This window comes from Lepus europaeus, chromosome 15 (genome assembly GCF_033115175.1).
Source record: "Lepus europaeus isolate LE1 chromosome 15, mLepTim1.pri, whole genome shotgun sequence".
Taxonomy (NCBI): Eukaryota; Metazoa; Chordata; class Mammalia; order Lagomorpha; family Leporidae; genus Lepus; species Lepus europaeus.
Window position 1 is genome coordinate 26,826,058 of NC_084841.1, and position 14,782 is coordinate 26,840,839.

Sequence of the window (14,782 nt, forward strand, 5' to 3'; positions counted from 1 at the left end):
GGTCTTGACAATTTTTACATAGATCTCTGATTTAAAATGAGGATAACTGAATTTTTAAATCTTCAAAATAACAACAATGAGTTCTTACTCTAATAGTCCTGTACTTCAAATGCATAACAATATATAAAATTTATATGTTAATAGTAATAGACTGTATAATAATAACACTATTAACTTATTAAAATAGATTATAAAATACATTTAAAAAGAAAAACCAAGAGTTCAGTGTTGTGGCATGGGGGTAAGGCCACTGGCTGTGATGTGGCCATCTTATATGGGTGCCAGTTTGTGCTCTGGCTGTTCCACTCCTAATCCAGCTTCCTGCTAATGGCCTAGGAAAAGCAGCAGAAGATGGCCCAAGTGTTTGGGGGACCCTGCCAGCCATGTGGGAGAGACTCGGATGAAGCTCCTGCCTCCTAGCTTCAGCCTGGCCCAGCTCTGGCTATTGTAGCCATCTAGGGAGAGAACCAGCTGACGGAAGATCTGTTTTTCTCTCTGTGTAACTGACTTTCAAATAAACAAATCTTTTTTTGAAAAAGAAACAATGTAAAAGACAGCACACTCAAATACAGGCATACATCCCTACAAAACGGTGAGCAGAACTCGAGAAAATGTCGACAGGGCATGGCTCATGATGGTTGCTGGAAGTCATTTGAGACTATTTGAGGGAGTGGGAAACCAGTGAGTGAGCAGGGCGGACACCAAGAATGTGAGAGAGAAGCCCATGGAGGAAACTGTGGCCTCTGGCCCGTTCACTCCTTCACTTTTATTTCTTTTGTACATCACAGAGCAAGACTCAGGAGATGGAAAATGAGGCATGAAGCAGAGGCTTTCCTCTGTGGTGTTAACAGTAAAGTCCCTGAATGAGTGAACAGCCCCAAGTACCCGACAGGTTCTGATCTCTGCCTTCCCAGGCCTTGGGAATGCTTATACAGCTCTGTGATAAAGGGACTCTGTTCCCTAAATGGTCCTGGGCCCCATAGTACTTCCCTTTGCAGCTGGATTGTGCACAATGAGATGTGAGCAGAAGTGCCTCTCCCTTTAAATTATGTCCCTGCATGTCCACTGCCCATAAGGCCATCTGTGTGGGACCCTGAGTGCAAACCACAGATTCTTCCAGTGACCCGCCCTGAGCCGCCACGGCAGCAGTGTCTCACCTGTCCCACACGTTACACTGCACTCCGTCCAGCGGCCAAACTGCCAGAAGTACACCAGGTGCTCCACATCATTGTCAAGACCATCTTTTCGGATTGTGTACTCATACTTGATGCCAGGGTTAGTGACCTGGAATAGGAGCTAGAAGGCAAGAGATTGGCCATATGTCATCTGCTGTCATGATTTTATACCAAAAACCATTGCCAAGGGAAAATAATCACCATTGCATCATGTAACAGTAGTTAAGGGAGCATGCACTGGAACAAATGCTTAGTAAACGGATCCGTATCTATGTCTATGTATCTACCTCTAACTATACACCTACATCTATATTTGTGTATCCCCCTCTTTCTCTATATTTAAGTCTCTCTATATACCTGTTTATTTGCCTTTACCTCTCTATTTACACATCTATATATTCTCTGTGGCTGTATTACACATACATATGCACGTCTTGGCTGAATTCCCATGGAGATTTCAGTATATACAGGGAGTTCTAACCATATGGTGATTACTCTGAGAGACTAGAAAGGAGGTTTCACAAGGAACTGGTAGGTAACTTTGTAACCTATGTACTTACTCACTTTGTAGATATAGGCACATGCCTTAGTTTCCCCATATACAAAGAAAACATTTTAATAGAGCTACTAATAGAGTTTTTGTGAGTTAAATCCATGATTAGAATGCCTGATATAGAGTTAGCATTCAGTAAATGTTAACTTTTATTATGTTTATTCTCATTGTCTTGTGGGGTCCATCTCTAGCTCCCAAGCTGGTTAGTCCCTCTTACGCATGGCAGCTTTTGGATTAAAATGGTCACGAATTTTAGCTAAGGTATGCCCCTTTTGGGCTCTTTCCCCCATTTTCTTTTCCTGCAGGTAATCTGTTTACCGTACCTTTAAATTGGATCCATCTTCAACATACAGGCTATGGACTGATTACCCCACAGAACTTGGGTTTGCATATGGAAATCCTGGCCCATGTAGAAAAGTCACATATAAGATCTGCTGTCATTGATGGTCATGGCTGCCAAGCATGACTCTTAGCTTGATCCCTAAATGACCTCCCTTTATTTTTGAATGTGGGGTAGATCTGACTCTGTTGAGCCACTGGTGATCCCCAAACTGTCTTGCCTGGACTGATATAATCATTCTACTCATTTTCTACATTTTTGTACCCAATATGCAAGACACATCTGTGTGCCTTTGAAGAGTGCACACTGCATCTGAACCCCTCCTTCCTCCGATAGTTCCACAAAGTCAAATCCTCTGCCTGAGACAGCTGCACGGTAGCATAGCAGTCATCACCACTGGTGGGAAGTGATTTAGAAACCCATACCACACTGACTGCAAACAAGAGCACCCTAATGCATTCAAGGAACAGTCACCTGGAACAAATCAGCAGGAAAACTGGACTTGAACCCTTCCCATGGGTGACTTTAGAGCTCCTGGCACTTTGTTATAAGAGTTTGAGAAATTTCTAGGCAATAAAGGATTCACAGCACAAACCAATATCTTGCTAACCTCTCTGGCTAAAAGCAGTTTTAAAATTCGTATTTAATATCTACTAGCAAGTACCTTTGGGCAGAAATTAGAAAGATGTTGACCTCGGCTCACACCAGCAATGCCTGCCTTTTGACGTTACCTGGATCCACACGGACTCATTTGTGGGACCTGGAGCAATCAGCTTTTCCAGGTCTCCCTTCCTGTCATACTGAAAGGTGGTCCCGGCAAGCTTGTAGTTCCCATTCCACTGGATAATAAATCCTCCGTTAAGGTAATATTTTTCAGGGTCTTCACTCCTGATAGCCAGGAAGTTTCCCGCTCCCTCCATTTCCATGATCCTTATGTCCCTTGCTCCTTTTGGGATGAGCCCGATGTCAACATAACCTAGAGAGAAGACACCATAATGAAAGAGGCACGCTAGCTCCTCAACTGAACACAACCTGTTTCTCATCCATTGTTTCTCTTATTCCCAGGATCCCCATCTCTTAGTGCCCTTGCAGGTTGGCCACTGGAATCGGCAGAAGCACCAGTTGTGGAGAATTTGAAAGAGCTTGGCCAGGAGCAGAATTCTCAGGAGCTTCCTAAATCAATAGGTAAACAGTTTTCTGAGATGTGAAATAAATGCAGATTGATTTTGAAGTTTCTGTAGTAGATTCAGCATTCACCTTTAGAGATTTTATATTGATAGTTAAATATTTTACAACTCCTAGCCAGCTTCCTGCTAGTATTTCTGCTCTACCATTTTTTACTATCAAATTAGTCTTCTTAATTATTGCTGCATTTTGGATACATGCTTTTTCTTCTCCCCATTTTTAGTAGGTCAAAGACTCTTTTTTTAAAGATTTATTTATTTAGTGAAAGTCAGAGAGAGAGAGAGAGAGAGAGAGAGAGAGAGGTCTTCCATCCGCTGGTACACTCTCCAGATGGCCACAATGGCTGGAGCTGCACGGATCTGAAGCCAGGAGCCAGGAGCTTCCTCCCAGTCTCCCACGTGGGTGCAGGGGCCCAAGGACTCGGGCCATCTTCTACTGCTTTCCCAGGCCATATTAGAGAGCTGGATTTGGAAGTGGAGCAGCTGGGACACAAACTGGAGCCCATATGGGATGCAGCGGCTTTACCTGCTACGCCACAGCACTGGCCCCAAAGACAGACTCTTAGATGCAATTTAAACCCAGCATTGATTCCTTAAAAAAATCCTAAGGGCATCTTGGATTGATTGCTACCTGGCTCTTTTGAATACAGCCCATAATGAGAAACTCAGTTCTGAGCATAGCCTTTTATAATGTTGTACAATTCTGTTCATTAGAATGTTTTTTTCCAATGCTTTGCTGAAAATGCATTTATAATTTATTCTCATGTGTTCTAATCCAATCTTCTACAAAAAACATATGTGGGTGTTTGTTTAAAGATGATGATCAGCCTGAGTCACAGGCTGATCCTTGCTTAATGGTTGTCATGGAAAGAGGCACACTGGTGAGAACAGGAATCAACACATGGAATTTGTCTCTGTGTAAGGCCGTCTGCATTCATCTTAGTCGTGCTTCCTAAGACCATCACTTCATAGAGTCAAGGAACCTGGACCTCGGGGGTAGCACTGTGGGAGGAGTCTGGGGTTCAGAAGCCAGAAGACTGCAGGCTTGTCTTGTATCAGCCCAAAGTAGTGCTGCAAATTCCATCTATTCATCTCATTGCTTTGAATCTCATCTGCACAATGAAGGGAATTAAATAATGATGCTTGAAGTCTCTCTCAGCTTTTATATTCAGTGATTTTGCTCTTTTATAAGCTGATCATTCTTTGTTTCTTTAACTTTTTCATATAAAACATTGTTTTAAGACTCGGTTTGTTCTGGTTATTTTTCTCTGGACACCCTAGATTTGCCCCCTCCCCCCAAGCAAGACCCTCATGTCTATCATCTGAAAGTGCCTTGAATGTTTTACCCTCTTTTGACACTGAAATAATGTGGGATACTGGGAGTCAAACTCTGCCTTTTCCAGTGGCAACTATTTGACCAGAAACCAGATCAGGTGATGTCAGCCTTACTTTGCATACTGGCAACTCCCATTCATAGAAGCCAGAATGTGAGTCTCATAATATTTAATTAAATTTTGTCTGACTCTCAAACACTTTCTTGAAATAACAGATTAAAACCACTAATATATAACTACCCCAGGAAAGATATTTTATCACATGTAATTGAGGTTAATGCAATTCTTCTTTTTTAAAAATGTCTTTGAGTGTTGCTATCTGAAATAGCCATTGTATGACTCAGGATGTTTCGTGTCTTAAAGCAGAGCCATGCAAGAAAATCAACAAGGATTAATATCATATCTACCACCTTGTTCACTGTTCAGAAAAAGATGGAGAAAAATGGTAAAAAAAAGACTTTGGTTTTTATTTTTCCTCTTAGGAGGATAAAACAAAATTAGAAATATTTCTCATAGGCAGACTGAAAGAAGGGCCATATTAAACTTAAAATGAGAGCTTTCAATGAATATAAGTCCTGCTTTTGAGTAGCTTATAGATAAAGGAAGGTAAGAATAGCTCCAGAGTATTGAGTAAAATCAATTTTGTTGTATTTTTCTCAGAGTATATATTAGTCACTTGCACCAGTGTTGTGGGTGGTAGGGAGGGAAACATAATTTTGATCTCAAAGAAGTCTCTGAGCCCATGGAGACCACCTGGAGAAACGATCCCATTAATATTCCAGTCATTAAAAATTTTTAATTTACACATGAATACCCTGATTTGATTTTTACAAAATCAATGTGTGAATGTACTAAAACAACACATACCACTACACAAATATGTACAGTAATTATCTATAAATTAAAATTTACAGACTCAAACTGGCATCCATATGAGATGCTGGTGATGCCAGTGATGGCTTAACCTGCTATGCCATAGCACTGGCCCCTTGTTATTTTTCAATTTATAGATGAATCCATTCTAACTGGGGTGATGTGAAACCTCACTGAGGTTTTTATTTGTACTTCCCTGATGGTTAGTGATCCTGAGCATTTTTTCATGTGTCTGTTGGCCATTTGCATTTCACCCTTTGAAAATATGCCTTTCATATCCTTAGCCCATTTTTTGTTGTTGGGTTTCTTGAGTTATTAATATATTCTGGATATTAGTCCTTTATGAGATGTATAGTTTGCAACTATTTTCTCCCATTCTGTTGATTGTCTTTTCACTTTTTTGTGATCCCTTTGCTGTGCAGAAGCTTCTTAGCTGGATGCAATACCAATTGTTTATTTAGATTTTTATTGCCTTTGCTTCTCAGGTCTTATCCAAGAAGTCCTTGCCTAGGACAATGCCTTGCAGTGTTTTATCTATGTTTTCTCCAGTAATTTTATGGCTTTGGGTGTTAGGTTTAGGTACCTGATCAATTGTGAGTTGATTTTTGTATAGGGTATAAGGTATGGGTCTTGTTTTTTTAATTCTGCAAGCAGAGATCCATGCATGAAGAGACTGTCCTCTTTCCATGGAGTGATTTTATCTCATTTGTCAAAGATTAGTTGGTTTTAAGTGCATGGATTAATTTTTGTGTCTCTAATCTGTTCCATTGCTTTTCAGGTCATTTTCAAAAAATCCTATGCATTCCAATATCCTAGAGCACCCTATACCTATGTTTGCTTCTAGTGGTTTCATAGTTCTTGGCTTTATATTTAAATCTTGACATCATTTTGAGTTGACTTTTGTATATTGTGAGATATAGAGGTTAAGTTTCATTCTTGCCGGCGCTGCGGCTCAACAGGCTAATCCTCCGCCTAGCGGTGCTGGCACACCGGGTTCTAGTCCCGGTTGGGGCACCAGATTCTGTCCCGGTTGCCCCCCTTCCAGGCCAGCTCTCTGCTGTGGCCAGGGAGTGCAGCGGAGGATGGCCCAAGTACTTGGGCCCTGCACCCCATGGGAGACCAGGAGAAGCACCTGGCTCCTGGCTTCAGATCAGCACGGTGCGCCGGCCACAGCGTGCCGGCTGTGGCAGCCATTGGAGGTTGAACCAACGGCAAAGGAAGACCTTTCACTCTGTTTCTCTCTCTCTGACTGTCCACTCTGCCTGTCAAAAAAAAGTTTCATTCTTTTGTATGAGAATATTAAAAATCTCAGCAACATTTTAAAAAGATTGTCCTTCCCTTGCTATCTGTTCTTGTCACTTTTCATAAATTTTATTTAAGGTACACAAATTTCATGTATTTCACATATACAGATTTAGGAACATAGTGATACTTCCCACTCTACCCTCCCTCTTGCCCATGAAAATCAGTTGGATGTAGATGCATGGATTTATTTCTGGGCTCTCTAGCTCTCTACATTTTTCCATAGGTCAATTGTCTATTTTTATGACAGTAAGATGTTATTTTGGTTACTGTAGTTTTATAGTTGTAGCATATTTTGAAGACAGATAGCATCATGCCTCCAGCCTTGTTCTTTTTGCTCAAGGTTATTTTGGCTATTTTCGATTTTTTATCACTCCATTTGCATTTTAGGTTTTGCCCTAGTTCTATGAAAAATGTTATTGTATTTAACTGGGATTGTATTGAAATTATAGAATGCTTTGAGTAGTATAGACATTTTAACAAATTCTAATTCGGTCATGTAAGGTTTAGAGGTTTGCTGAAATTCTTTTGAGAATCACACATTGCCAACATTTCCTAGTCATGGAAATTGTTTTACCACGAGTTTTGGTCTACATCTGTTCCCTAAGTTCATTGTTTTTGGTGTTGCCTGATTGTTGTTTAGTTCCCCTACAAAAGACACTGGGTTCTGTCATGGTCATAGTCCTGAACAGAGATAAAAAGGTTCTAGAGATTTGATGCATAAGCACCAGATAACAAAGTCATCTCTACACATCCATAATCCCCTCAATAACTGGCTGAGAAAACACACTTCTAGAAATAATTGTGTATAAGGACTCACGATGAACCATGGAGCCCTGAGGGCAAATGAGATGCCCGCCTGACCAAGGCCATTTCTGGTCCCTACATCAGTGTGATGTCTCCTGAATTTGCTTGGAAATCAATCCCTTTCCTAAAACCACGAAGAAAGCTTTTCCCCTTTGCAATGAGGGCTATATTTTATCTTGAATTTTATCTTTTAAGTCAAAAGTCATCTTTAAAAAAAAAAAAAACTAGGAATCTATTACCCATTTGTCTGACCTTCCACCTCAGGCCCCCATCTTTAATTGTTTGTTACCAGATCCTTCTTTCTGTTTAAACATCTTCCTCACAGTCTGGCAGGCAGAGCCATCTCCAAGGCACACACCACAGCGATCCTCTGTGGCATTGGAATCAATCTCATAGTCACAGCCAACCATCTGCAGGGAAAAGAGGTTGAGGATGAGTGGCACAGGAGATACCACTCCTGTTTTGACCTGTGATGTCTCCTTTCCTCCTCTGTTTATAAGTTTGGGTTGGGAGTTACAGAGTTCAAAAGCAATTATTTGTTTCCTTGTCCTAGTAGAAGCCAGTAGAATAACCAAAGCACCCACCTTGATAAAGAAAATAGTTGTCCTGCAGTGTCTGTGGGGGATTGACTTCACCCCAAATCCACAGTCACTCTAGTCCTTTATATATTAAATGGTGTAGTACTTGCATATTACCTACTCAACCCTCTCAGATGCTTTAACTCAACCCTGGATAAATTATAATATCTAAAATGCAAATATTATCTAAATAGTTGTTATACTGCATTGTTGAGGGCACAATGACAAGACAAAAAATCTGTGCATATTCAGTGAAAATGTAATTTTTAAGATATTTTCCCCCTGGTTGATATAATTTGTGGTTACAGAGCCTGCAGATATGGTACACCAATGTATTTAGAGGGGAGAGAGGCACACATTGAGTAAGGTCTCCAGTTGACCCTGGATCAGAAGGAACACAGGTCCTAAAGATGAACTATGAGTGTCTTAGAATCAGCATTGGTGGAGCAGCACGTCTCTTTCAGATGTGCAAGTTTCATCCCCTTTCACCTCTGCTGCGATTTTCCAGGGATGACTCAATGATCCCACCTGTTTTACACTCCTTACTGGATTTATTATTTTAGATCCCTGTCTGGGCATCAGGTAAACCAGAAACCATGGGAGAAAACTGACTTAATGTGGATATTATTTCTTTCATGAGGATGAAATATCTGACATTCAGTTCCACCATCAGACCTTTCACAGCCTCCTATAATTACAGACTCGCTGCGCTTCACACTTAGACATATCTCAGCCATCTTGACCTTCTTTCCTCCAGCTTTAGGGAAAGAACTGGGCATTGCTCCTCTGCATCAAGACTAATTTTGCTTCTGTGCCTTGGCCCTAATCCCCACTCAGGTTCTATCTAACCACCCTCCTGAATCAGCACCTTTCACTGTGCACTGGTTGTTTCCCCTCTGCCTGTCAAAATGGCTGGGTCTTTCCCACCCTGGGAAAAGAGGAGAGATGAATCTTAGGGTGTTCTGTAGCATCAGGTACCAAAGAATCATGTGTGTTAGGTGAAGAATCATGAAATATGTGAACTGCAATCAAAGTTTTCTGTTGCTGCTTTCTTCCCTGGCTACCAGGGAAAACTACACCATATTCTTCCATATTCTTCAGCCATAGTTTTACTTCTTTGTGGAAGAAGAATTGTGTCCAGGTAGAGGCTTTTTCTTCACCCAAGGCTATTCTCTTTCTAATTTAAAAGCCACCAATGAACCACTGAAAGAAAGAATGGTTTGAATTTTTAAATATACACTCTGCCAACTGAACAGAGAAGCAATACCTACTCACAGAAAATCACTTCATTCTTCAGGTAAACCATCACTAATATCCTTTAGGTCCAAAGACTATTACTTGACCCAGTAGAGACAAATAAAGTCCTGAGAGATTTTTTTAAGAACAAAAACTTAATTTTGCTAATTACAAGTGAAAGGACAATGTCCTGGACATATCAAGTCTTTGGTGGTTAGAGGTAAAATGCCAACCTTCACAAGCAATATGCTTACACCAAGCGTGAGTGTCCTCTAATAAGCTGACCTTTACAAGTCATAGTCCCAGTGACCTTCATCCCTCACTGATTTGGAATGATCCAGGGAAACTTCTTCTGAGACATTCATTTTAAAGTGCTTTCTTTAATCTCCACCAAGAGGGGAATAGATTAAAAGCATGAAGACCAAAGAAGAGCAAGCTAGAAATAAAAATCCCTGGAGCCCAAGCCTTCCTTCCTGAGAGGGGGGTCACATTTCTCCAGCAATGTTATCCTGCACAACCAAGGGGCAAGGGCTGGAGGAAGGAGACACACACATGGCCCCTGTATGCCGTCTCACACTAAAGTATGTGGGTTCTTACAGCAACCTCATCCAACTGGCTTCTCCTGTCAGAGAATGTACACAGCACAATAGAAACTAAATCAAATATATAACAGAAGGTCTATGACAGCATTTATCAGACTTCCTTGTTGCACATCAACAAGAAAGGGGCTCTGAAGGGGAAATAAATGGACTTTACCTCTTCTTTCATAAGAGCTTCTCTGGGCAACAGGATATATATAGTCTATATATTGTCTCTCTCTCTCTCTCTATATATATATATATGTATATATACAGAGATAGACAATGGCAGCATGGCTTTTTCCCGATGTGATTCTAAGGGTGCCAAACAGTTTTCCAATGGGCATCAGATTTTGTTGAAAAATCACTTCATTTCTCATCGGATCATCAATTCTTGACCCTGAAAGGGTTGCACTGAAGAGCATCCTACCTTGACTGCTGCTCAAGGAAATCAGATCCCAGCCTCTCATCAAGCATTTAGCTCCTCATGAGTGAATAAGTAATATATATTCTTACCAATTTTCTATTCTTGTATAAGAGATAACATTGTTTTACTTTGAAAGTTCTCAAGTGAATGACAAATGAAATATCAACTGGTACTGGACCTAATCTACCAGGATTGTCATCATTTCTCTCTAAAGTCCTTGGCAAAGGCCACGACTAGAAGAATGCCTATTTATAGGATGGAATTCATTCCCAGGCAATGACATTTTAAGGGTGGAGATAGTTTGGCCAGAGCTATGCTTAGCCAATAAAACTGGTAACTGCTATTTAACAAATAGTACAGTAGCATAAGGTTCTCCTCACCACAGGTGCTTGCAGATTAAAGTGTGTCACCATCCTTCACTATTCCAATATATGTTGAAGTCCTAACCACAGGTGATTGTGAATGTGGTCTTATTTGGAGAAAGTACATTTACAGATAGAAATTTAAGTAAGATCATACTGGACTAGGGTATACCCTGAATCCAATAACAGTTGTCCTGATAAGAAGACAGATTTGGAGACAGACATGCAGAGAAAAGATGGTCCAATAAATATGGAGGCAGAAATTGAAGTGAGGAAGCTACAAACCAAGAATGCCAGCGATTATCTGAAACCACCAGAAACTAGGAAGGCATAAGGAAGGACTCTTCCCTAAGGCTTTCAGAGTGAATATGGCTCTGCTGACTATGTGATTGCAAGCTTCTATATGTGAAATAATATATTTTGTTTAAACTGGCCAGCCCTAGAGAATTAAGACTACATTATTTTTTTTCCATTTAAGGTGAGGAAACAAGTTCAAAGAGGCTTGGTGGTTTCTCCAAAGTAATATTAAAAATATGATGTCACCTTCTTGCTTAACTTTTTGATGACTCTCCATTGCCATAAAAGTAGAGCTCACGCTCCCTATTATGGCTTCAGTATGGTATCCATGTTCCCTACTGATCCACCACTGTTCTCCCAAGCATACTGCGCTTTCTCTCCCTCTGTGTCTCACATGGGCTCTCTTTAAGTAGACATCCACTACTCTTTCCCACAGTTCATTTATACCAGACCTTAATGGGCACTTCTAGGAGACATCTCCACCAAACCATGCAAGTGGCTGAGGTGTCCTTGGGGCACCAGCCAACTACCAGGCTTCTTGCAGAGTCTCCCAGCAAACTGCTCACCATCTGCTCCTCAGAGGCCAAGCTGATTTCTTTGTCCCTATAACTTGAATCTGAGTCTAGACTTACTGATACCAGGTCTCAATTTATTGTTGTGCTATGATTTTTATTTTCTTTTTCTCAGGAAGAGCAAAACTATAATTTTTGTATCTGTAACTTTTGGCCTCTAAGTATATCAAATACAGACTTAGGCACAGTCTTGAGACAAGGAGACAAGTGCATCTGGTGGGCCTGTTAGCCCTCTTGGGGGATCTGGTTGTCCCCTGAGAAACCTGTGCAACAGAAATACTCCTGGGCTTGGCCTCTCAGAGCAGGTTTCTGATTTCTGGTCTTCACCAGTCCTAAACTTAGATTCATCATTCATTCATTATTTATTGGCAAATCTACATAGATTAAGAGATTGAGAGAGAAAAATTTCTATCTGCTGACTCAGCATCCACTCCTACCCACAAATGCCTGTACCATAAGGGCAAAGCTAGGAGCCAAGAACTCCGAGTCTCCCACGTGGTAGCAGGGACTCAGATACTTGAGTCATCACCTATGGCACATCCCAGGGTGTACATCAGCAGGAAGCTGCAGCAGAAGCAAAGGCACTTGGATGTGGGATCAGTCATCTTGAGTGGTGGCCTTACTTGTTATGCCACAACGCTTGCCCTTGTGTTAACTTTCTAATAAACACGACATATTAGTGTCTATGAAGAGACTCAGAGTTAAAGGTTGAGGATCTAGAGATGAAACCAAAGTTGATTTGTTGAGGCTCCAGGAATGAGATCAAAGATGATTTATGTGCTCCTTGAGGAGCACATAAAACAGTGAGGCAAATGCAGCCTCTGGAGCATGAGAAGCAACATGATGAATGAGTGCAGAGGGCCAAGGCAGAAGAGAAGAGGGGCTCATTTCAAACCAGAGGTCATCACAGGAGAAGCTACCATAGCTTTGCTCTTATCCCCTGAATTTTACTTTTCCAGGCCAAGGCTGGTTCCTGGGAACACCTGCCCAGGTGCCCTTGTTCCTGGTTTTGGAAGCACACTCCACACACAGTCTGCATCCCTGGGGTCAGCCCTCAACCACAAACTGGTGGGAGGTGGTTGGGATAACTCTGAGGCTACCTTACGGGATCTACTACTGTTCCCCAGGAGTGACCTCCTGTGGTTCACAAAGTCAACTGGCTTGAGAATATTCAATGGTTTCATTCTTATTCTGCCTCACTTCCCCATCCATTCTCTCTCAAAAGACTTACTTTCCCTCAAATCATTTTCCCAAGGGGGAACCCATTCAAAGACAGTGAAGAAAGGCTTCTAAATATAAACAACACTCCAGACATCCCATTGTAGACAATGCTCCATCTGGGTCTTCAAGGAAAAGTTAACAAAAGAAGAAAGGACATTTCATACAGGGAAGATGACACAAGTAAAATCATGCAGTCAGAAAATGCATCAACTTGGAAAATTTAGAAGACAGGATTACGGGGTATAGGAACAGGGACTAGATAAGAAATAACTAGATGCTCTGAAAAAAGTATATAATAATGAGCCATGAGTGTCATGCAAGGGGGCTTAGACTTAACGTAGAACACCACAGACAACCACCTAAGCATTTTGAGCTGAGGTATAACAACAAAAATTATGTTCCAAAGGTATTTAGGTCAAAGTAGAGAATTCCCTACACAGAGAGCAGGGACTCCAAGCTTCTTGAGGGCAGGCACCAAGTCTCATCCACTGTTATACTCCTAGTGCAGTGTATGGCCTCCAGAAGCATAGAATGCATTTTCTGTACTGAAGAGCAGTTGAAGATGAGTGTAGAAAACTTATCTAGGCAAAAAGCAATGGGTTTTAAACTCAGGCACTAGTAGTGAAAAATATTGATAGGTAGATTTAGGGAACACTTAAGAAAAATCAAAAGGATATTGTGAGCATTATGTGTACTTGAGAATTTAGGCTTTGATTAAAGAGAAAAATGATGGAAAATTATATATATATAATACATACACATATAAAGTATATCATAATTATTAATAATGGTAATTGTGGCATTAATGGTGGTGAAGTTATTAGAGACAGTGGTGATGATGGTACTGGTGATAGGAATGGTGGTGGTAGGGGGTGGTAGTGATGGTAGTGGTGATGATGGTGGTGGTGATGAGGGTGGGTGATGGCAGCACACTGACCGATTAAATATAGGAGCATATTTGAGGTGGAGCCAAGAGTGATTTGCTAGTTTTTGGACTGTACATATACATAGATGATTTTAGCATCATTCCAGGAAGTATAATAGGAAAGCAGGTTGAAGTAGGAATGGGTATAAATTTAATTTAGGAATGTTAAGATTAAAGTAACTGTTAAGTATTTGAGGGCAAAAAGATTAGATCTGGTGTTCTTGAAAGAGGTGTGGCCCAGAGCAATTGATTTAGAGGTGTTCACCATGTGACTGGGAAGGCCAAAATGAGAGAGAGAGAGAGAGAGAGAGAGAGAGAGAGAGAGAGAGAGAGAACATGCAATGATAGCTCAGAACAATGAGAGAGCTAATTGATGTCAGGTAGGATATGGCCAGGTAAGGCTAAGTATTCAGTTGGGATCAAAGATAATAACTTCATTAAGATTGAGATTCACAAGGTGGAATTTTTATTTTAAGAACTGCACAGTAGGCTGATGGTAGGATGAAATTGGTTGGGTTGATCCAGAACAAAAATCTACCAGAAGGTTAAGAGGGGAATTCCAGAGATCATTTAATGTTATGGACCACGGCATCCGGATATTTGAAATGGATATTAAGACATGGATATGCTGACTGGGAGAGAAGAGAAAATAAGGAGTTGAAGTCAAAGAACTGGTTACCAGGAATAAGGAGGAAAGACATGGATGGTTAATAGGCCTAAGACAGTAGGTGTCAGAGTGAGGCTCCAGTGCTACAAGAGGCAGGAGAGGGTGGCTCACCTGCTCAATGATTTAACAGCATATTTTGTGTCATATATGTGATGGGAAATACAAGATATGCTGAAAAGTCAAAGTTTAAATCTCGATTTCTGGTAAGCAAGTTTACGAGAGTTCTGTCTAGTTTAAAAAATTGGGTCAGTTTGAACATTTCCTTTATAATACAACTTGCAAATCTAAGAAGTCAAAATGTGGTCAAATATCATAATTTTGAAATAGACAGCTCAGAGCATGAATATAAAG

At 40.8% G+C, this 14,782-nt stretch overlaps 1 protein-coding gene across 1 annotated transcript in view; it reads right to left on the bottom strand.

Moving 5' to 3' along the window:
• ADAMTS12 (ADAM metallopeptidase with thrombospondin type 1 motif 12) overlaps positions 1-14,782 on the bottom strand; it is a 333,668-nt gene that overhangs the window by 76,603 nt on the left and 242,283 nt on the right. Inside the window, exons 14-16 of the mRNA XM_062211778.1 lie at positions 7,858-7,978; positions 2,800-3,044; positions 1,158-1,296 (exon numbers count right to left, since the gene is read on the bottom strand). Of these exons, the coding sequence (XP_062067762.1) occupies positions 1,158-1,296; positions 2,800-3,044; positions 7,858-7,978 (505 nt within the window). The remainder of the gene's footprint in view (positions 1-1,157; positions 1,297-2,799; positions 3,045-7,857; positions 7,979-14,782) is intronic.